Here is a 21,921-nt window from a genome sequence, read left to right as displayed (position 1 = left end):
TCAATAATGACTGTAAATTATTAGGAAAAATATTTTTCATTTATATAAGATATTTAATTAAAGGAGCATGATTTGACCTATGAAAAGGTAGGTTGACATTAGATTTTTCTTTGATAACAATTTGTAAATGAAATTTATATATGTAAACCAGCAGAGTCGTAGCTGGAGCTTATTTGGAGGCGTAGAGTTACTAAGAGTGGCCCCCATTTCTCAGGGGGCCGATGGTTGGTTACGAACACCTTCAGCTAACGGAGACAACTGAGTCATGATTTTGCATTAATAATTATATGAGTACCAGCATGCCTACCCCATTCTATTATTTAGCTGACAGTGGCGTAATTGGTAAAAGGGTTCGATATTCATAATGGTGAAGAAGGCTCCTTATTCATAATACGACGAGGGGTTCGATATTCATAATAGAGTAAAGGGTTCGTAATCCATTATAGACAAACAAGTTCGTTCTTCGTAATAGGAGGAAAGGTTCGATATTCATAATGGAACAAAGGGTCCGTTATTCATAATAGGCCTAGCCAAAAAGGTTCGGTAACATTCACGATGAGGAAAAGGACCCCTTTTACGAAACGTACAACTTTATGCCGTCAATATGTCGAAAATGTAGGGGTAGGGTGAAGCATGGTCTTAATAGTGTGTGGCTCATATTCTCTGCAAAATTATGCATCCGCCACCATCTGGTGGTGCCCCCTCCCCCCATAGGACTGTTGTGCTCCCCCCCCCCTTTGCCCCCCCCCCCGAATAAAAAGTCTGATTAGGCCACTGGTTGAACAGTATTGGCGTCCGCGAAAATGGAGGACTTCTTTTGCACTTGTATGACGCACTTCTCTCCTATTATGAATAACCTTTTTCCCATTATGAATAACGGACCCTTTGCTCCATTATGAATATCGGACCTTTCTTCCTATTATGTTTAACGAACCTTTTCGTCTAGTATGGATTAAGAACCCTTTTGTCCCATTATGAATAACGAACCTTTTTGTCCATAATTGATATCGAACCGTTTTGCCCATAATCAAACCTCTGTTACCATTATGAATTATGATCCCTTTTTATTACGAATAACGACCCTTTTTCCATTATGAATAGGGAACCGTTATGAATAGCGGACTTTATGGATATCGGGCAGACCCCTTTGAGCCTGGTATCCTAGATGAATAATTCAAGAAGCTGGAGATCAAGGATAAAGCAACAAAGGATCAGGAGAGAAAATGTTGTTTGACACTAGATGAAATGTCTATCACACCAAACGATGAGTTTGAAAACAGTTGTGGACAAATTCTGGGCAATGTCACACTTCCAAGAAAAGATGATATTGCTTCACATGGGCTGGTTTTCATGCTGAGAAGTGTAACAACACAATGAAGCAGGTTGTTGCGTATCATTTCACTGGCTATTCATATGATGGGGCAGAAGCAAAGCCAATCATAACAGATATCATTAGAAGCTCATAATATAGGACTTCACATTCTTGCAGTTTCCAGTGACATGGGAAGTATGAATAGGCCAATGAAGGATAATCTGTGGAAATGAATGCCAGACTATCAACAAGATTTCACATCCTTGCAGACGTACAACATGTCTAAAACGTCTTAATTAAAAGTCAGCATTGGTTAAATGCACAGAAAATCTGGCTTCCTTCTGAGCTGGTAAATACACATGGATCATCAAGTACAGAGGTCAGTATGAAACCATTGAAAGATCTTGTCAGCTTTCAAGAAAACAAAGAATTGAAGCTAGCTCCCAAATTGACAAAACTATGCAACACTTACACTGTTCCACTTTGACAAGATGAAGGTATCATACGCACTCAATGTTGCTTCTGCTTTGCGGTACCTGGTAGACTGTGAGGGTCACCCAAAGGATGTTTTAAAAACTGCCTGGTTTTAAGAGCTCTGCAACAGATGATTCAACCTGATATCGATTCGTCATCCTGCCGTGGCCTTGAGCAAAGTGAACCCAGTTCAACACAAAGCAGCTATTGATTGCTTGTCAGACAAACATTGTCTAGGTACTGTCAAATCCACTACACCATCATTGCTGGTTCCAGCTAAGCTGAGAATACTAAAAGAGTACAGAGAGGGTTGTTTTATTCACCCAGTAGAGCTTGCATTCCAGTACCTTTGGGCAGCTGAAAGGATATTCAGAAATTGTTATATGGGTACCCATATTGTTATATGGGCGTGTTTGTATTCATACATATGTGTGATTATATTGCTTTACAGAACAGCTCCTTCTTGATAAGCTATTTTAACCGGAAACCTGCCAATCACATGTTTGAAATAGGACAGGCTGAAACGACAAGCTTCTAGACTTGTTGGATTTTAATACAATATGTTCAGGTAAGGCTAGTAATGGCAGTATGAAGAATAAGTAATCATTTAATAATTATCATTATGGCCATTTGGTGTCAGCATAATAAAACACCGAATGATGTCAACAGCCCTGTGCTCTGTTGACAGAACGGACAGGTAGGCATACAGTGTCAGTGTGATCCATGTAACCTTCTTAAACACACGACCGTATGTTAAACACACACACACACACACACACACACACACATATATATATATATATATATAAATATATATATAAATATATATATATATATATACATATATATCCAGGAGGAACAAGAAGATATGGAGAGGGGATGACAGAAGAAAGTCATGTCCTTCCTGAATGTTGAGTCCATGAACGTCTGTAGGCGATGGTGGGTGTTTCAGGGACGGCACGTTGGAGTCCATCTGATATTAAGGAGAATGTTGTGGATGTAAGTGGTAATTTGCTGAAGAAGAGGAAGATTTGGGTGGAAAAGAAATAACCAGGGGGATCTATCCCAATCTTTTCCCTTTTTTCCTTCACTGCCAATGTAGATGATCTGGATAGGGAGTGGACTCTCTGAACGGCTCCACGCACCCTTTTGGCACTATATTGTCCCTAGCAGTAAGGTGCTTTTCCGAAGCATCTACATGACGTACGAAAGAGAAACTGTTAGAGCAAATGCGGCGAAGACGAAGTGCTTGACTGTAGGCAATTCCAGACTTACAGTGGCGGGGATGGCAGCTAGAAGAATGGAGATACTGGTGTGTGTCTGCGGGCTTGTGTATAATTCGAGAGAACCGTGTTCCGTGGGAACAGTCACTTTGAGGAAGTGAACTTGTTGGAGAGAGTAATCAAAGGTGAATTTGATGGTGCTGTGGAAAGAATTGATGTTATTGATAAAGGTGGGAATTAGGCTATACTCACGATCACTGGTCGAAACGAAGAAGAAGTCATCAATGTATGCAGAGCCACCAGATAAGAGGACGGCAGGGAGCTACATAAACAGACAAGCAAAACAAGGAGCCATCCTGCTTCCAATGGCAGTCCCGTGTCTTTGAGGGTAATGCTTGTCCAAGAACATGAAGTTGTGTTTGGCGAGAACCGGTTGCATGTTGTCAGAGATGGTTGGACAAGGGTGGACCTTCTTGGACAGGGATGCACACGTGGCTGCGATATCTTCAGCATAAGGGATGTAATTGTAAAGAGAAGTGACACCGAAAGTACCGATGATGGCTGTACTGGGGATTTGGTTCTTGATATCTTCAAGTTTCCTGAGGATATCTGGAGTGTCACGGATATAAGAGTTAATCTGAGGAACAATTAATAGAGGTTTTTCTACGTTCTCGCAGAGGCGGCGTAAGAGGGCTCATGCATGAATGGTTCGAGTGCTAGAGCACAAACTCACGTAGTACAGTTGGACAAGTGGCTTTCATTTATGAGGATCAATATTTCAGAATGGGCCCTCTGTCGTTTTGTGCGACTTTTTCAGTGCTAGAATTTCTTTCAACAAAATGGCACTCTGTATAATTATTATTATTCGTTCCGCTGTTTTTTCCCGACAAGATGGCACTATTAATTACGATCAGTCAAGCCTTAAATACCTATTGAAAGTCTTCACGTTAAAATTGAACAATGTTCCTTTTTATTAAGAATTGACATTTTTTTACTTATGAAAAGGAGCACTCATATGGGTTTGTGTGTGTGTGTGCCAATTAACCTGTGAAGCACGTGCCTCCCACCCCGACCTTCACCCGGCTCAGTCGCCTATGCTTGTGTTTTCAATCTTACCAATTGTTCCGCTGTTTTTCCCAACAAGATGGCAATATTAATTACGATCAGTCAAGCCTTAAATACCAATTAACAGTCTTCACATTAAAATGGAACAATGTTCCTTTTTATTAAGAATTGACACTTTTAACTTATGAAAAGGAGCGCTCATGCAGGGGCGTCGGAACCTACGACAGGTCCGGCGAACGCCGGACCCAATATTCATGGCGCAAAAAAAAAAGGAGGACTAAGAAAAAAAATGGCAAAATATAATCTGGGAGGTTTATTTTTCAATTATGATGACGGCCAGTAGGCTAAATGTGGCTCCTCTGGCAGGTCTTGTTTTCAAGCTCGGGAAGTGCCATTTCCTGCAATCTGGGAGGCATTTTTGCAAAATCTTCTCTATTATGCTACGCGCTAACCATGGTGGCGCGTAGCGTAGTTTTTCCTACAAAACGTCCCACCGATAATTTTGATAGATGGCCATACTCTGATCTGCCGTACCAATCCAAAATAGCTTCCGACGCCTTTTCATGTGGGTTTGTGTGTGTGTGCCAATTTATCTTTGGAGCACGTGCCTCCCACCCCGACCCTCAACCAGCTCAATCGCCTATGCTTGTGTTTTCAATCTTACCGTGATCGATTACGTTAATGTTCTCCGACTTAAATGGCAATCGCGAACAGCAAAATACAATATTAATAGGTGAAATATAATGTCTCAACAAAAGGAATTGTTTACAATGGCATTGAACGAAATATGGTTACCCTTTTCGCGTTCCATACCAAGGGCCCATACAGCTGATTAGACCGACATGTTTAACGATACTATCTATCGTGTATCATGCACGAACGCAAGCCCAGTGCATATTACTTTACAGTACATTATACTTTATAGGCCTAGCCTACAGTAGTTCATCATTCATGTTGACTAAAAATTAACCTCTCTGTTTGCTACTGTTGTAAACCTTTGACTGCAAGATAAATTAGAACAATTACTGATTAGAACCAGATAATCAAATATTGCGGAGTAAGTACTGCTGTATTGATAATATACTTCAAATTGGTCAAAAATAAAATACCCGGCATTTTAATAAGCCACGAATGTTTCATCTAACTTGGAAGCTAGCTTACAGACTAGCAGTAGCATGTCGCACGTGAACCTTAAAGGCCAAATATAAACCTGAAAAATGGCGAGAGGGGCTAGACTAGGCTAAAGCTTAACAATGAATAGGTAAGGCTAAATGTGGTGTAGGTATAGACTAGGATCAAATCGGGAGATCTCGAACAGTCGGGAGTTTCTAGACAGGAGAATTGACAGTCAGGGTTAAAAAAAAAAGAAAAAAAAAAGGCCTAGTTCAGTGCATGAATTGAGCATTATTGTGTGTCTGGTATAGTCAAGGCTTCATAATTGACGCACCCCCGTAATTGACGCACCTTCAATTATTACTAGCAAAGATACAGCAGGCCACCTAAACTTTTTGCAGTCAAGCAGAATTACATATTTTATGAGTTGGATTCAACTTCAGCTATTTGCTGACCAAATTGTTGTATTTTTTAAGCTTTTAACACCCTTCCCCAGTTTTGCACGTTTTTTGGACATTTGGAAATGTTACTCCCTAAAAACAACCAAAATTACCTCAATATAATACCACTTCTCTCTGGGACCTGACCTGTCTAAGCTTAGAGGTTCAGAGCATAGCAAACAGCATCCAAAGTCAATGGATGTATACTTAGGCCTACACTACAGTTAGTTAATCGACGAATGTGTCAATTTAGGGGTATGAAAGACCTTGACACAGCAGACATTTTGTGACCAAATTCTGCTCAATTGTACGGTGCATAAGCACAGAACCTTAAATCTTTTGAGATCATAACATTTCTGAGGAACTTCACATATGAAAAACACATACAGTTGAGTGATTTGGAGTTTTCCTTGATAGACATCGTTGATCAAATCCTTAAGTGCGTCAATTATGAGCCCACCATGCTACTGCTAGTGGTAGGCAAACATTTAAGTTTCTTAACAACACCTTGTTTGGAAATTGAGTAGGCCTACACTATAGGCTATTGTTAGACCTACCTGTAGGCTACAAAATATGTCACGAATATATTTTCCTTTTAAGGAACATCGTGAGAAAACTATCATTTTTGTGATGGAATGAATACCAAAATGTAGTTTACCTAGCTACAGTATAGGCTAGGTATTTTGGCAGACAGTATCTTTTGTGTAACACCTCAATTAACATTTTTAAGATTGATCAGGAATTCACAGACACCTGTTCATATTATGAAAGTTGCCAACCTGTACATTGACCGACAGTCTGTGCAGAATAGCTATCCTCAATTTTAACTTCAGATAACCTTAGTATTGTTAGGCTAGGCTAACCAAAGCTCTAGAGGCTATTTCTACTTCCTTTTAAGTTCAATACTAAATTCTCCAATGAAATCATTTTGTTAAAAAGTTGCCTAATATACTGTATGTCACGTCTAAGAACTCCCATTTATGTCCAAGATATCCCGAACAAGGTTGAACGCATTCTGAAGCAGTTTGTACCTGTAACAGGGGTACCGTTATTTTCCGCACACGTTACTTTCCGCTGAAACAAAACGGTGTTTTCCGCAAACAAATTTGTCAGCGGAAAACAACGTTTTTTTCAGCGGAAAGTACCGTTTTTTGGGGGGGGGGAGGAACAGAATAACTTACTGAAATGATAAGGCATATGGAAGGTATTTAGGAAGATGGAGAAGATAGGATTTGACTGTTTCAGGATAAAATGTAGCTTCAAGACTAGATTATTATTAGGATAGCTAAGGTTGTAGCTTAGGCTGTAAGCACAAGTTTAATTTTAGTTAAACAGCGCCATCTTTTTGGGTTGTAGTTTTCGATATGCCATGAAGGTGAAAAAATGTGAGCTGCCGTGACGATTTGGTCTCGCTACAACTTTTTTTAAACCATCATTACGTGGACCGCAGTTTTAATACTTTATTAGATACTCAATCCTTCATAACGCGGGCGTCAAGTTGCCCTTTTATCCACCTGCCTCATTCTTCTTTAATAATCCCTAATTACAAACACCCCAAGCCTCCTGCAAATTATTTATGCAGCTTAACTTTTCTGACATGAACTCAGTCTACAGTAACCATCCTTCATCGACGTTCTTTGAAACTTTCTCATGTTATTTTAATCATCCTGCCTAAATTTGGTATCCTAAAATTGAGGAAAAATAAAGTGTATATGTAAGTGAAAAAAAGGTGTTTTCCGCAGAAGAATTTTTTCAGAGGAAAGTAATCAGCGGAAAGTAACGTATGCGGAAAACAACTGAAACCTACTGTAACAGAGTACTGTACATGCACCTTTCAAAGTGAAGTGAATCTACCAGAAATATATTGCTTAGGAAAGAAGGTTAGCCTTAGAACTAAAATAGAAACGACTGCTGATATTTTTTAGTGTCTCACATGTTCCGACTTTAACCTTACTACAGTAAGGCTGTACATAACAAAGGCTAGGCCAACTGTGCTATTTCTTAAATACTGTATGTATCCTGCGATATTGTGATCATGTATATACGGACTTAAAAGTAATCTACAGTTCTCAAAATGCTTGGCCCATCAAGTGACTGCGTAGCAAGTTAGTATGTACAGCTTTACTGTACATTTGCAGGGAACCCAGAGCTTGGTTATGGTACTTACTATGAGTGCATATGGTACAAATACTGTTTATATTAGCGGTATGACTAATTACCATACCGGACCCATTCGGACCATATCGTACCATACTGGACCATGGTAGTTAGTCATACCCTGTTCGTTACATGTTAGTATTAATTGTATACAGTACTGTATGATACTATTTGCTATGACTGTTAATTGTATAGGGTGGCTGGCAAACTTAAATTGGTGGATCGACTTAGCAACAATCATTTGACTTTAAATTAGGAAGTCCTACATTACAAAATTCAGAGAACTTGAATTGTGTTTTTTGGAAACTGTACCTGTAAAATAGCATGTTTACTGTAGTTTTAATGTCTACTCTGCTTCAACAGGTATTAAATCTATTTTAAACTGAGAAGTAACCAAAACTTGCAGTAGAAGGTAACTGGAGCTGTATGCAGGATCTTCATCATCAAAGAGGTGGATTATAACATCTAAACATTCAGCAGCAAATTAGAAGTTGGAACAATGGTTATATTCTTCAAAAGCGAAGGTTTGTAGAAGAACATAGAGCAGTATTTCATGTACTTTAACATGTATTCAGTACTTCATATACATCAATCGTGTTAACTCACATGTTTAAACCATGGGGAAATATTTTGAAATGAATACCATGACTTGCACCAAACCTTTGTTAACTCAAATGATTACAAGAACAAGTTATAATGAATGTGATCTTTGCAGTTTAAATGTTTTTTTAAAGTTCTTAAAGGCATTGAAGACTCGCCCCAAACCAGGTGCGGCCATCTGAAAAAGTTAACTTTCTGTTGCTTGCAAGTGACGTTTTGTTCATGTCGCTACAAAATGCAGACAGTTAAAAACGTGATACCTTGTTATCTTTAGCTGGACCTGAGATGTCCATCGCTGTATCGTTTATACACTGTGCTGTGGGTATTGACCGCAGAGCTGTATGTACTAACTAAACTGAAACTTGTTTATTTTCTCTTGCAGTGGTTTCGCCATCCTTTGAGATTTACATGGGAGTGGACAAACATGAAAGTAAGTGCTCACAATATTCTTTATTCTTTGGATGGGGGGGGGGGGGGGTCAGCGTTGACTGTTTTCCAAATAATTCTTTATTAATTTTCCTGTACTTCTAGAAAGATTTTAGATAAGAATTGTTGTGAAAAAGATTGCAAATTTTGACAATTTCTAGAATGTTACATCTATTGATCTATCCATCCATGCATGCATCCATCCATCTTTCTATCTAGATATATAGACATATTTATATCAAGCAGGAGAGCCAAGACCCTACAAAATTATAGAGCACAGGTGGGTAGAAGTTGGTCTCCAGGGGCAACAGCAGAGTTTTGAACTCAACCGGTTGGCTGTAGTACTTGCAAGAATAGTCTAGAGATGTTTCAAATTGATTGTGATTAACACAGAGTTATGACTACACCAAAGGCCAAAGGTACTGTACTTGTATGAATTAAAGGCTTACCTGTAGCTACAGTACTGTACTGTAGGAAAATATGACACTTAATGAGAACCACAACCCTACCAACATTTTAAATGTTACTAACATGATTGTGACATCATGGATACACTCCATGTCCAAACATCCAACCTTAGTGGACCACATACCCCTCACTCTAGTTTCATGTACAATGACTGCATATCATAACAAATGTGAGTTCATCTCCAGTGTTCTGTACAGTGACAGGCGACGGGTAGGTGTTGTGGTTCGTAAATACCCTAACCAGTAAGTTTTGGAGTTATTGTGAGGTTGGTTGTTTAGAGGTAGGTAGTAGGTACAGTAGTGTTTTTTTGTTCTACACATTGTTTACTGTCTCTCTCTCTCTCTATTTGTGTTACTCAATAGATGAAGATCTTATCAAGTTTGGCTTCCCAGAGGATATCTGGTAAGTTCCTTATTTATTATAGGTCTATTTAGTTTTTCCTCATTATTCTCCCTTCCCCATTACCGCAACACACAGGCATCTTGATAGTTACTGTACCAAGTAAAATGTTTATGTATTCATCCCACAGTTCCACAATCTTAAGAAATTAATTATGTCTTGAAACCTAGAACCAGAATCAAGCAAAATCTATTACTGTACCTGCAGATCGTTGCTTTAGGAAACTGCTGGAATATTTGTGCATCTTAGGTCAAAACCACGTCGTAAGGACAGTCTTAATATGTCTTTCGTAATAATGTGCAAATCATTTTATCGAACATTCGATACAGGGTTGTTGATTTTCTAATATTTCTCCCGTCAAGTACACAAGAATCCTGACATTTATGAAGAAGAATGTTTTTGTCAAAATCCCAGCTTCATACGAAGGAGCAAGGAGAGTTGTTTGTGATGTAATTGGTGATAGATATGAATCAGACCAACTTGAAAGGAATAATGCCCTGTCCTCATTTCATGGTTTAACAAACAATATATATATGTTTCTGCATCTTTAAGTCTCATCCAAGTAACATTTTGTATCGTTGAGATGCTAGTTTTTTCTTCTTTTTTTTTTATATCTGGTGAAATATTAGGAATGCATCTGGCAACAGTAGGGTTTTAGTGATGTCAGCATGATAATTAAGTCTTTGTCAATATAACACTATATAATGTCTATATTATTTATCCACTATTAATAATACATTATTGTTAAACCATAAAAATGTACTTCCATCACTGCATATTCGTGGTGTTTCCCTTACTTAAAACATTTGAAGGTAATGTTATACTTCCCAGACGTGACATGCCGCTGTTGGGGAAACTTTCAGTATTTTCTTGCAGACGTACAAGTTTGTAAACTAGAGTGTCACTTATGCGGTCATGGTTCTTGAGGTGGACTTAACTTAAAGCAGATACAGTATTATCTTTAAGAGCACGGCTGGCACCCTTTGGGGCATGAAAAAACTATGTTGGATACCCTGTATCAGCTGTGTATTAAACATGTGCACATGTATTAGGCCTGAGGTACAATTTGTCATTTTATGCCTCAAAACCTTTGCACTTTTCTGGAGTCCTGCCTGACACTCCCTACCATCCCCCACGCCCCCTCCCCAACAATTGCTTTCACTCCAGGTTACAGTAGTAGAAATGCTGCATTTTGAGAGAAGTACACATGTTAAGTCTTCATCATTAAAGGGGTCAAAGTTCATTTATTCCTACTGCAGGTTTCACGTGGACAAGTTGTCATCAGCACACGTTTATCTACGGCTCCATAAAGATATGAGTATTGAGGATATCCCATCGGCTGTACTAGAGGACTGTGCACAGCTTGTGAAAGCAAACAGTATACAAGGTACTGTAATCATCGCAAGGTTTCCTTATGTGAGCGATAACCCTTGCTGCTACTGCATTGACTAACAATATTGTATTGTATGTGAGTATTGAGGATATCCCATCGGCTGTACTAGAGGACTGTGCACAGCTTGTGAAAGCAAACAGTATACAAGGTAATCATCGCAAGGTTTCCTTGTGTGAGCGATAACCCTTGCTGCTACTGCATTGACTAACAATATTGTATTGTATGTGAGTATTGAGGATATCCCATCGGCTGTACTAGAGGACTGTGCACAGCTTGTGAAAGCAAACAGTATACAAGGTAATCATCGCAAGGTTTCCTTGTGTGAGCAGTAACTCTTGCTGCTACTGCATTGACTAACAATATTGTATTGTATGTGAGTATTGAGGATATCCCATCGGCTGTACTAGAGGACTGTGCACAGCTTGTGAAAGCAAACAGTATACAAGGTAATCATCGCAAGGTTTCCTTGTGTGAGCGATAACCCTTGCTGCTACTGCATTGACTAACAATATTGTATTGTATGTGAGTATTGAGGATATCCCATCGGCTGTACTAGAGGACTGTGCACAGCTTGTGAAAGCAAACAGTATACAAGGTAATCATCGCAAGGTTTCCTTGTGTGAGCAGTAACTCTTGCTGCTACTGCATTGACTAACAATATTGTATTGTATGTGAGTATTGAGGATATCCCATCGGCTGTACTAGAGGACTGTGCACAGCTTGTGAAAGCAAACAGTATACAAGGTAATCATCGCAAGGTTTCCTTGTGTGAGCGATAACCCTTGCTGCTACTGCATTGACTAACAATATTGTATTGTATGTGAGTATTGAGGATATCCCATCGGCTGTACTAGAGGACTGTGCACAGCTTGTGAAAGCAAACAGTATACAAGGTAATCATCGCAAGGTTTCCTTGTGTGAGCAGTAACTCTTGCTGCTACTGCATTGACTAACAATATTGTATTGTATGTGAGTATTGAGGATATCCCATCGGCTGTACTAGAGGACTGTGCACAGCTGGTGAAAGCAAACAGTATACAAGGTAATCATTGCAAGGTTTCCTTGTGTGAGCAGTAACTCTTGCTGCTACTGCATCGACTATCAATCTGGGTCATTGGTTCTAAAGTAGAGGAGGAAACTACCGAGGGGGGGGGGGATTATGCAGGGGGGCACAAAAGGTGTGCAAGGATAAGATCAATTGTTAATTATGTTGTAATCAATAAAAAAAACAAAATAAATTATCCTTGCAGATGTGTTCTGCCAACTTCTGCATAAACATAATATGATTAGTAATGCCTCTAGTAGGTGACCCCCCACGCGGTTCCAAAGAAAATCCCATGAATCAGGTGTTTTACCTCTGGCTTCTCTTAGGAACATTGTGTACAGATAAATGTCCAGGATTGTTTCATTAATTAGAGATAATCATTTAATCAGTAACAGGATGTTGTATACTACTGCAACAAGTTAATTATCATCAATTTTGGGCAAATGTCATACTGGTAATAATTTAAAAGTCCATGTTTTGATTAGCAGTTTTTGAAGGCTACAAATTTTGTGCAGTGGCATAGCCAGAGGGGGCCAGGGGGGCAATGCCCCCTCAAATTTGCTTTGTGCTACATTCTTGCCCCCCCCCCAATGAAATCCAGTGATGTATTCAAAATACTTCTTTTTTACATTTTTTTCAAGTTCTAATCACAAGTATTCATACCTCGGGGCTCATGTTCATACTTCATATAAGTTCAGAACTTGGTAATCAGACCGAGATATTACATTATTATCACATATTAGGTGCCTGTTAATACATATATTTCTAAGTAATTCCTATCATCAACCGTCATGGGGTTGTCCCCCTTAAGAAAAATCTTGCCCTCCTAACAATAGACTGCTGGCTATACCACTGTTCTTGTGTATAAAATCTGCTATCTTTACACTTGTACAGTAACTTGACTTTTTTACATAGCCTTTTGCGATGATGGATAACTTTATCCCTGGTAATAACCTTGTATCCATATGCCGACTGTTTCGACTATTTCCAGAGAACGCAAAGTTGTTCAGATTCTTGATCATTATTGTGCTTTTGATTATTCAGCTCTGCGTTTTTTTGTTCTCCTTTGTTGTCTTCTCTTTGAAGGTTGCAAAATTAATAATGTGGGGGTGGTCTATACCCCATGGGCCAACCTGAAGAAGACCGGAGACATGGCAATAGGACAAGTCGGCTTTCATAGACATAAAGAGGTCAGTTCATCGAGTAGCAATTTGACTATTTCATCTTGCGAGGATGAGAACCCTTAGATCAATATCTTTTTATATATATATATATATACATATATATATATATATATATATATATATATATATATATATATATATATATATATATATATATATATATATATATATATATATATATATATATATATTACTTTATACTATGGTAAATTGGTAACATACACACACTACAACACTTGTAACCTGTACAGGGATGGTAGCTAAAATACACAATTACAACACCAGCACCCAGTAGGGCGATAACTAGTATACCATGTCATATATATTGAATGAAGGGTACAGTATGTATCGCACCATGACCCTACTGAGTGTGCAGGTAAACCCTAATGGTATTAGTTCCTATGATACCATGTTCGTAACTAATAGGGTACTGGTAAATGGATTGGCAGCTCCAGATTTTTGTGCTGTGTAAAGAATGTTTGTAATAAACCATCCTGTCATTTCTTAGTTCAAAACATTCATGACTGTTTTTGAGTGCCTGCTCAATCAAACCTTAGTCAATTTCACATGTAGTGAAGGTCAAGGGTTTTGTCTATACTACCATACATACTTAGCTTATCATTTTAATCTCACTCTCCTCTTGAACCTGTTGGTTTCTATCTTCTCTCCATCCCTTGTCTACTAATCCTCTTACATAGGTCTCTTTTGTGTTCACCCTGCTCATTAACCTGTCTGTATTCTGTGCATGTTTTTGTCCCTTCTGTTACTGTAACTTGTCATTCAGACTCTGAAGCTGATCCTGCTAGGATCGAAACGTCAGGGCCTCTTACTTTTACACACAATTTTAATCTTATTTAGCAAAAGAATGGTGAATGCAATTTAAAGTACTGTAATGTTTTCGATTTCCCATTTGAAGTTTTTATACAATTTATTGTCAGATGGATAACAAATTTTCTACCCTTTGTATACCTTACATTAATGTTTTATATATTTGTATATATCATGTTTGTGTGTATTTTACTGTAAAGCGCCTTACAGCAATATCTGATTGGATAAGGCTCTATAGAAATTTTGTAAAATAAATAAATAAATAATGTTGTTTGTAATGATAATACTGTATGTCTAAGTGTATTTTTACCCTTACAACTGACAGGTGAGGACGATTAAAGTAGAAAAGAAGATTGGTGATATAGTAAACAGACTGAACAAGACGAAAGAAGTGAGAGAGGTCGATGTGAAGGAGGAGAGAGAGAAGAGAGACAGACGAGAAAGAGAAGACCAGAAGAAAGTCAAGAAGGAAGAAAAAAAGCAGGAAAAGCTAGCCATGAAACAGAAACAAGAACAGGACGAACTCAGGTAAATGCAGGGCCGTCTTAATGCATGGGCCCACTGGGCCCTGGCCCAGGGCCCCGCGATGTCAGGGGCCCCGCAACCGTAGTAACCCCATGTCTTAATCTGGGAGGAAAACTTATTGAATAGGCCAGAAAATGCCGCAAGTTCCGTAAGTTTCCCCAGTTGAAAGACTCAACACAAGGGTGTTACAAATGGTGAGTCCAGTATTGTTAGGTAAGGGATGGAGGGCGACTGGAAGATTACTCTTCTAGAATGTAATTCAGCTTTTAGATATATCACGTATGTTTTTCAGCTAAAGCTTTATGCTTTATTCGCGACATAGCGAGGGGTGGTAAATGCAGGCATGTCTATGCTTGAGCGATTGTCAAGGTTGTCAATTTTTCACGCAACTTATTTTGAACTCACTTGATTGAGGGGCCCTGTTCGATTGCCGGGCCCAGGGCCCGGTGATCTCTTAAGACGGTCCTGGGTAAATGAAGTCCACGATGTCTTAGAGATCAAACGTGTGTGGTGTGACCATGTTAACCCATCCTGGTCGATTGCAGTGTAAACAACAGGGGGACATTGTGGATAAGGCAGTGGACTTGTGATCTAAGGATTACAGGTTCGAGCCCTGGCCAGATCATTGCGTTGTGTCCTTGGGCAAGGCACTCCACTGCCTCTCTTCACCCAGGTGTATAAATAGGGACATGCGAGGTGACTTGTAAATATAATTGCGTGCGCCAGTTTGTGGCTGCACCCTATGGGAAGTCCCCCAGGGGACAAAAGGCTGTGGTGCACTGTGGTGCCACAGGAGAGATTGTTTGAATTGTGCACACTTTGGTGTGCAGGTGTGACAAGTTACAAGGGTTAAGAACAGTGCAGCGAGACTTATTGGTACGTTGTGCTATATAAGAACTGTTAATTAATTAATTAAACAACTACAGTATGGCAAATTGGTAGCACATGAAACCTCTGTATAATTTATAAATATATTGTGAGTGTGCAATGATTCATAGAGCTCTGCCTTGCAGTACCAGATATTGTTATTCGCAAGTATGAGCACTGTAAGTATTGGGAAAGGGAAGGATTGCAGATCTAACCTTGGGTGATGCCCTGACGAGTTTATAATGAGACAGGTAATGAGTCTGACAACTCTGACGTTACGTGATTGTAAGTTTCGATACATTCACCACTCTTACAGCACAACTATATTGCATCACACAAAATATGTCCTTTGACGATGTATCACGTTTTTATGATACTTAAAATCCTGTTATGCTAAACATCATCTCAAGGTCACTGGGGCACGCGCCCCCCTTTTTTTCCAAAATAGCAAATGTGCCTTACTGGAAAATAAAATGTGCCCCTTTGATGAAGAATCGTCTTTTTGATATCTTAACTTATAAGCCTTTGTTAATTTTAATATTTAATTTTAATTCTTCACATGCACCATAATAGTATTGATAGCATACTAACACATCATATATATTTAAGTGATATGGCTGGTGAGTACGGTTTATAGCATCACGAGTGGTGGTTGTGGAATGAGGAAGTGCCCCTCTGATGTTGTGCCTCCCCCCCACCACTCTTTGGAAGCTTCCTACCCTCCTGCTTGAAACATGCAATGTTTTATGTCATAATTTCTACATCCTAGTGCAAGTTGTAATGGCTGTAGAGTAACAAGTTGCCTTTGAGGATCTTAAATGCTACTTTTCCTTTAAAGGGTCTGTTTAGTGAAATGATTCAAATGAAGATTGCTGGTTTCCTTAAACTTCAAAAATCTTCAGCATTCAATTGACAGTTTAAGAATAACCATTTCTATGGTACCCATGATTGCTTGACAATCTTAGTGTTCTGATATCAATTCCAATACTTTTGTAACATGATTTTATTATCAAATACTCTGACAAACTTAGGATTTTTACCATAAAACAACACAATATAAACATGCTGTTGGTCATATCTTGGCTTTGCCGAATCATCTTCAGTTCTTGGTCACATGATTTATCACGGTTTCTTTAATTTCTTCTGTTTGTTTTATTTGACAGGAGTTATTCATCCTTAATGCAGTCTGACAACATGAAGAGCAATAGAGAGATGGACTCAGATGCCTCAGACGAGTTTATGTGACACAAGAGATCAGGTCTAGTCTTCCCACTCTTGAGGTCAAAGTTCACTCAGCCGGTACTGCTTCAAACTTACGTGCCACTCTGGATCAAACTGCACTAAATATCTCTTCACATCAGGATGGTTCTTCATTCAAGGTGGATGACCTCTTAACCCCGGGCCTTTCATGCATCAGAGGGAACCTGAACCAGGAGAAACTCATGTCAGTGTAGGAAGCCTTTGAGGGAAAAGAATAGGGCCTTTCTGATGAGAAGACCAGCTGTGAGGGCGAATGAAGAAGCATATGAGAAGGGCTGGAGACGTAACAGTCAGGGGTGCTGGTAGAAAGTGAAGAACAGTTTTTTCCAGCAATTGTTTTGTTGATCCAAACTAGATTTGGTATTATGGTTATAAACTGAATCACGTCTGGTTATAAACTGAAGTAATCACGTCTGGTGATATACTGAGGTAATCATGTCTGGTTGCAAACTGAGGAAATGGCATCTGGTTGTAAATAGGAATTGACATCTGGTTGTTAACTGAGGTAATCACGTCAGGATATAAACTGAGGTAATCGCACCTGGTTACAAACTGAAGTAATCACGTCTGGTGATAAACTGAGATAATCATGTCTGGTTATAAACTGAGGTAATCGCATCTGGTTATAAACTGAGATAATCACATCTGGTTATAAACTGAGGTAATCGCATCTGGTTATAAACCGAGGAAATCACGTCTGGTTATAGACAGCTAATCCTGTCTGGTAATAAACTGAGGTAATCCCATCTGGTTATAGACTGAGGTAATCATGTCTGGTTGCAAACTGAGGAAATGGCATGTGATTATAAATAGGAATTGACATTTGGTTGTTAAATGAGGTAATCACGTCAGGATATAAACTTAGGTAATCACACCTGGTTACAAACTGAAGTAATCACTTCTGGTGATAAACTGAGATAATCACGTCTTGTTATTAACTGAGGTAATCTCATCTGGTTATTAACTGAGTTAATCTCGTCTGGTTATTAACTGAGGTAATCCCGTCTGGTTATAAACTGAGGTAATCCCATCTGGTTATATAAACTGAGGTAATCCCATATGGTTATAGACTGAGGTAATCCCATCTGGTTATAGACTGAGGTTAACCTGTCTGGTTATAGACTGAGTTAATCCCATCTGGTTATAAACTGAGGTTATCCCGTCTGGTTATACTGAGTTAATCCCATCTGGTTATAAACTGTGCTAATCGCATCTGGTTATAAACTGAGGTAATCGCATCTGGTTATAAACTGAGGTAATCGCATCTGGTTTTAAACTGAAATAATCTGCTTATAAACTGAAGTAATCGCGTCTGGTTATAATTTGGAGGTACTCACGTCTGGCTAAAATCTTATACCAATGCTTGCTTTCTTGTAATGTTTCATTTGAAGATGCTCAACATTATCTTGAAATTTATGCTGTTTGAAAAAGTCAAATTCAGATTTAAGCTTCACACAGGAAGCATGCAAAATGATTTGATCTATTACGACTGGTTTGGTCACTTTGGCAGTTGCCAAAGACAACCCAAAATATGGCCAAGAGGGTCAACTCCTTCACCAGGACATCAATTCCATATTTTCCTCCAAAACAGACTTCATTTGGGATACAGCTTTTTATAATTCTTTTGCATGCATCATCCATGTTCTAGGGAAGAAGGCTTCATTGGTTTAATGTTTAATTGAGATAACTGGCAGGAAGTTTCGAGCACAGACCAACCTTTGGTTGATAACATTCCTCAAAGTTAATCCTGTTCCTGTTGTACTTCATTCATTAGACCAATTAAATTCAGCAACATTCACTTTTGGGTTTGCATTTCCTTTGTTTACCAGCTTTTAGCAGATATGAAGGTTTTGAAGACGTCAATAATTACACTATGAATGAACACAAATGACAGTACCTGAACAGGAAAATATTTGTAGGAATGTACCCGTTGAATGTACCAGTTAGCCAAATCTTTTACCAGTTTGATAATGAGCAAAACTTCTTCAAGGTAATAGCACTTCTGCCAAAAGGGAAGGATATCGTAGAAATTAATTGTAAAGGCCTGTGAAAACGATTCTGCAAGCCCCTGATGGCTCCTGTATGTAGATGGCACATCGGGGAACCGATCAAGGAAGGAGACATGGTTTGTACAGTAGTTGCAGTTGCAAAAAGGTTGGAACCACTGTAGAGACTATTTAGTGACACATGCCATAACTGGTCAAGTTTTTAAAAAAACTTTCTCTGGCATTTACTGACAGGTTTGGAAAATGATGTATTTGCATGATATTTATAATTGAGTGAAAAATTCTGGTATTTACAAGTTTTAAGGTGACAATAACTTGAGTTGGGGAATTTTTAATACCATCAAGCACTGTGGATTTCTTTTTTGGCTTCACTTTTACTAATAATTTTATGAAATGATTAAGTTGAGAAATACTTACTTGGACAAACAACAAATAATATAACAAAGCAGAGGAGGAGATTAACAAATTTAATTTTGAATTTTTCATATCTGAAAAGTGATATTATATACAGTAATAGATTGAATTAATAACATCATGTTTGTTAGTAAAAATCAACACATTCTTATTGCCTTACTTTCATCCTCATCAAAAATCACACAGGCAGCTAATGGTTCATCATATCTTAAGTCATTTTGATAATTAAAATTGATTTCTCTCTGGTTCTAACAACTGGATTATTTACACAAGAAATGATGTTTTGAAGTTCCAACCTCACATATAATGTGAAAAGTAAAATGTAGACTCAACTTGAAATAGACAGTTCCAGGTATCAACTGGATCATTGAGACAACATTCCACTAATGATTCGAACTGCAAAATCGAGAACTTGTGAAAAAGAAATCAGAGATGAGTTTTACAACAAAAGTTTGTATCAGGTATTACGAATTATTACATCCAAGTCACATATCATGCGACAGGTTAGAAATTCTGCTGTAAAATCAAGTGAAGTACTACTACTGTAAGTGAAAATAATAAGCGATATAAGGTGCATGGTTGATATTGTATCAAAATAGGATGGCTGGAAACTACAACTACTGTACGACACACATGCCCAGTTGAAATCGCCAAAAAAAGGGTGAATTCACACAAACTGGAAGTTCAGCAGAAGATAACTAATCAAAAAAATAATGTGCAAAAAGTTTTGACCTCATAAAACTACATGTATCAAGGATTGACCATGAGAAACAGATACTGTCATGTCAAAATATCGGCGTGAAGAAAGTTTGAACAGAGAAAATATGACATTTGGTTGTGAATAAAAGTCGTCTTATGATATTTAAGCCATTAGCAACCATGGTCTGGTGGTTACCATACTACAGATATATATAGGAACTACAATGTACCATACCTACTAAACATATTGTCACTTGAAATTTAGTTCAATACAAAAATGACATCAGGTTTAATGGCATTTTTAGGGGTACACTTAAGGGGTTTGAAAGAAAAACTTACAGACCATGTTAATATTGTGGGATATAAGTTTCCAAAGTTGATTGGATTTAATGTAAAAGATTAATCTGGAGTAATAATTGCAAAGTTGGGGTCACAAATTACTACTGTGATTTTCTCAGGAAGACTTACTATCAAGATTATCATTAAACACTGCATGTAAAGCAGCTTTATGTTGCTATTAACTGCTGCTACTAAAATCCCATGACAATTCATTTCATATTCTTGGCTACTCCAGTTTCATTTCGACAAAGAAAATGTGTTATTGTATTATAAAAAATCACACAACTGTTGGCATAACAAAGTCTGTTACTCTTGTTACTAGTCCATTTCTCCTGTGAAACTACCCTGTACTCGCTAAACTGATGTTCACTAGGTGAATAAATGAAGGGAATTATCTCGGTGTGATCAATGGTTAGTACAGTATGTACAATACTTCATAAGATTTGTAAACTTGTCAGGAAATAAACAACTCAATGGTATAAAGTATTGTTTGTAACTGACTATAGATAGAGCATGTGTAAACAATGGTGACAAAACCACATAGCTGTTATAGAAAAAAAAAAGCAGTAACCAACTGTTACAGTAAAGCTTTGATATCTTCAAATTGTTAAGTACAACTTAACTCCAGTTTATAACTTTAAGCAATTTAATTATCTCTGGCCTCATAAACTTACATTGTCTTTAACTGCATGGACACTTACACAAATCAAATTTGTCCATAAAAGATTAAATTGTTCATTGAAATAAGTTAACTGAAATAAGTTATAACATACACACATGTGTAATCAAGTACAGCAGGTCACTAGTGGGCCAATCTGGATACTACCTCACAGAGTAGCATACTATCTGATACAGCATATAGCAGCTCTCTTAGATACAACAGAGCAGAGACACTGTATTTTAGGGCTGTGAGTTTTCGTTTAAAGACCTAAAAGTTTAAACGGCCGATTTTTTGTTCGTTTAAACGTTTAAACGAAATTTTAAGCGAAATCGCGAGAAAACGCCGAGCACGCATAGCGTGCGAGCATAAAGGCGTGGGGTCCAGGGGACCGCCCTAGGGCCCTGGTGGGGCAAAGACTGTACAAATACTGTATAAATAATACAGTGTATTATTTATACAGTACTGATTGCTTTTGCAGTGTCAAAGAATTAATGTACCAGAAGTGTGTATAACTAAATAAAATATCATTTTTAATAGATATTCAAATTAGGGCTACCTGTTGCTACAGCACCTGAGTAATTTCCTAACACTAATATCTCTGGTATTGAACACATATTGTACAGTATAAGCATTGACATTAGACTTGTGCTACTGTACATGTAAATACACAATACAGTATCTACTTTTCTCCCAAACTTTCGAATGATTTAAATTTCTGCGATCCACATCAGCAAAAATTAGCATTCCCAAATCCTTGTGCAAAGTATTTGTTCGGAACAGGGCTCAAACATAGGTAGAAAAGTCAACTCGGGATTTGTCTGGTGCTAAAAATGGCACTACTGTACAGTAGATAATTTCACTACAGATTCCATAAATTCCTCACCATGATAGTCAAAATATGGCAAAAGAATTGCTCCAGAGGGGCCCATGGTATCAATCTCTTAGAAGCTACTGTACTTAAGAACTTGGCTTCAGATCTATGTTCGAGCCCTGGTTCAGAACAGTTAATAACTTGCTGACTCA

At 38.2% G+C, this 21,921-nt stretch overlaps 1 protein-coding gene across 7 annotated transcripts in view; it reads left to right on the top strand.

Annotated features, from left to right (window-relative positions):
* Positions 1-18,577, top strand: part of LOC139973168 (coiled-coil domain-containing protein 25-like) — a 28,532-nt gene extending 9,955 nt beyond the window's left edge. The window contains exons 1-9 of one of the 7 annotated variants that reach the window (XR_011795156.1): positions 4,988-5,131; positions 8,148-8,308; positions 8,767-8,814; positions 9,641-9,680; positions 10,937-11,064; positions 13,202-13,305; positions 14,453-14,655; positions 16,683-17,208; positions 17,543-18,577. Coding sequence is in view for 3 of the 7 variants with exons in the window: in XM_071979653.1 (XP_071835754.1) it covers positions 8,284-8,308; positions 8,767-8,814; positions 9,641-9,680; positions 10,937-11,064; positions 13,202-13,305; positions 14,453-14,655; positions 16,683-16,764 (630 nt within the window). In the remaining 4 variants the exon portion in view is untranslated. Of the gene's footprint in view, positions 1-4,987; positions 5,132-5,163; positions 5,336-8,147; positions 8,309-8,766; positions 8,815-9,640; positions 9,681-10,936; positions 11,065-13,201; positions 13,306-14,452; positions 14,656-16,682 lie in introns of those variants that run through there. The other 6 variants (XR_011795155.1, XR_011795154.1, XR_011795153.1 and 3 more) reach the window with 6 other exon arrangements.
* The last annotated feature ends 3,344 nt before the right edge of the window (positions 18,578-21,921 follow it).

The sequence above is a fragment of the Apostichopus japonicus genome, chromosome 9, assembly GCF_037975245.1.
Source record: "Apostichopus japonicus isolate 1M-3 chromosome 9, ASM3797524v1, whole genome shotgun sequence".
Taxonomy (NCBI): domain Eukaryota; kingdom Metazoa; phylum Echinodermata; class Holothuroidea; order Aspidochirotida; family Stichopodidae; genus Apostichopus; species Apostichopus japonicus.
The sequence above is the reverse complement of the archived record's forward strand: the minus strand, read 5'-3'. Positions and strand labels throughout refer to the sequence as shown.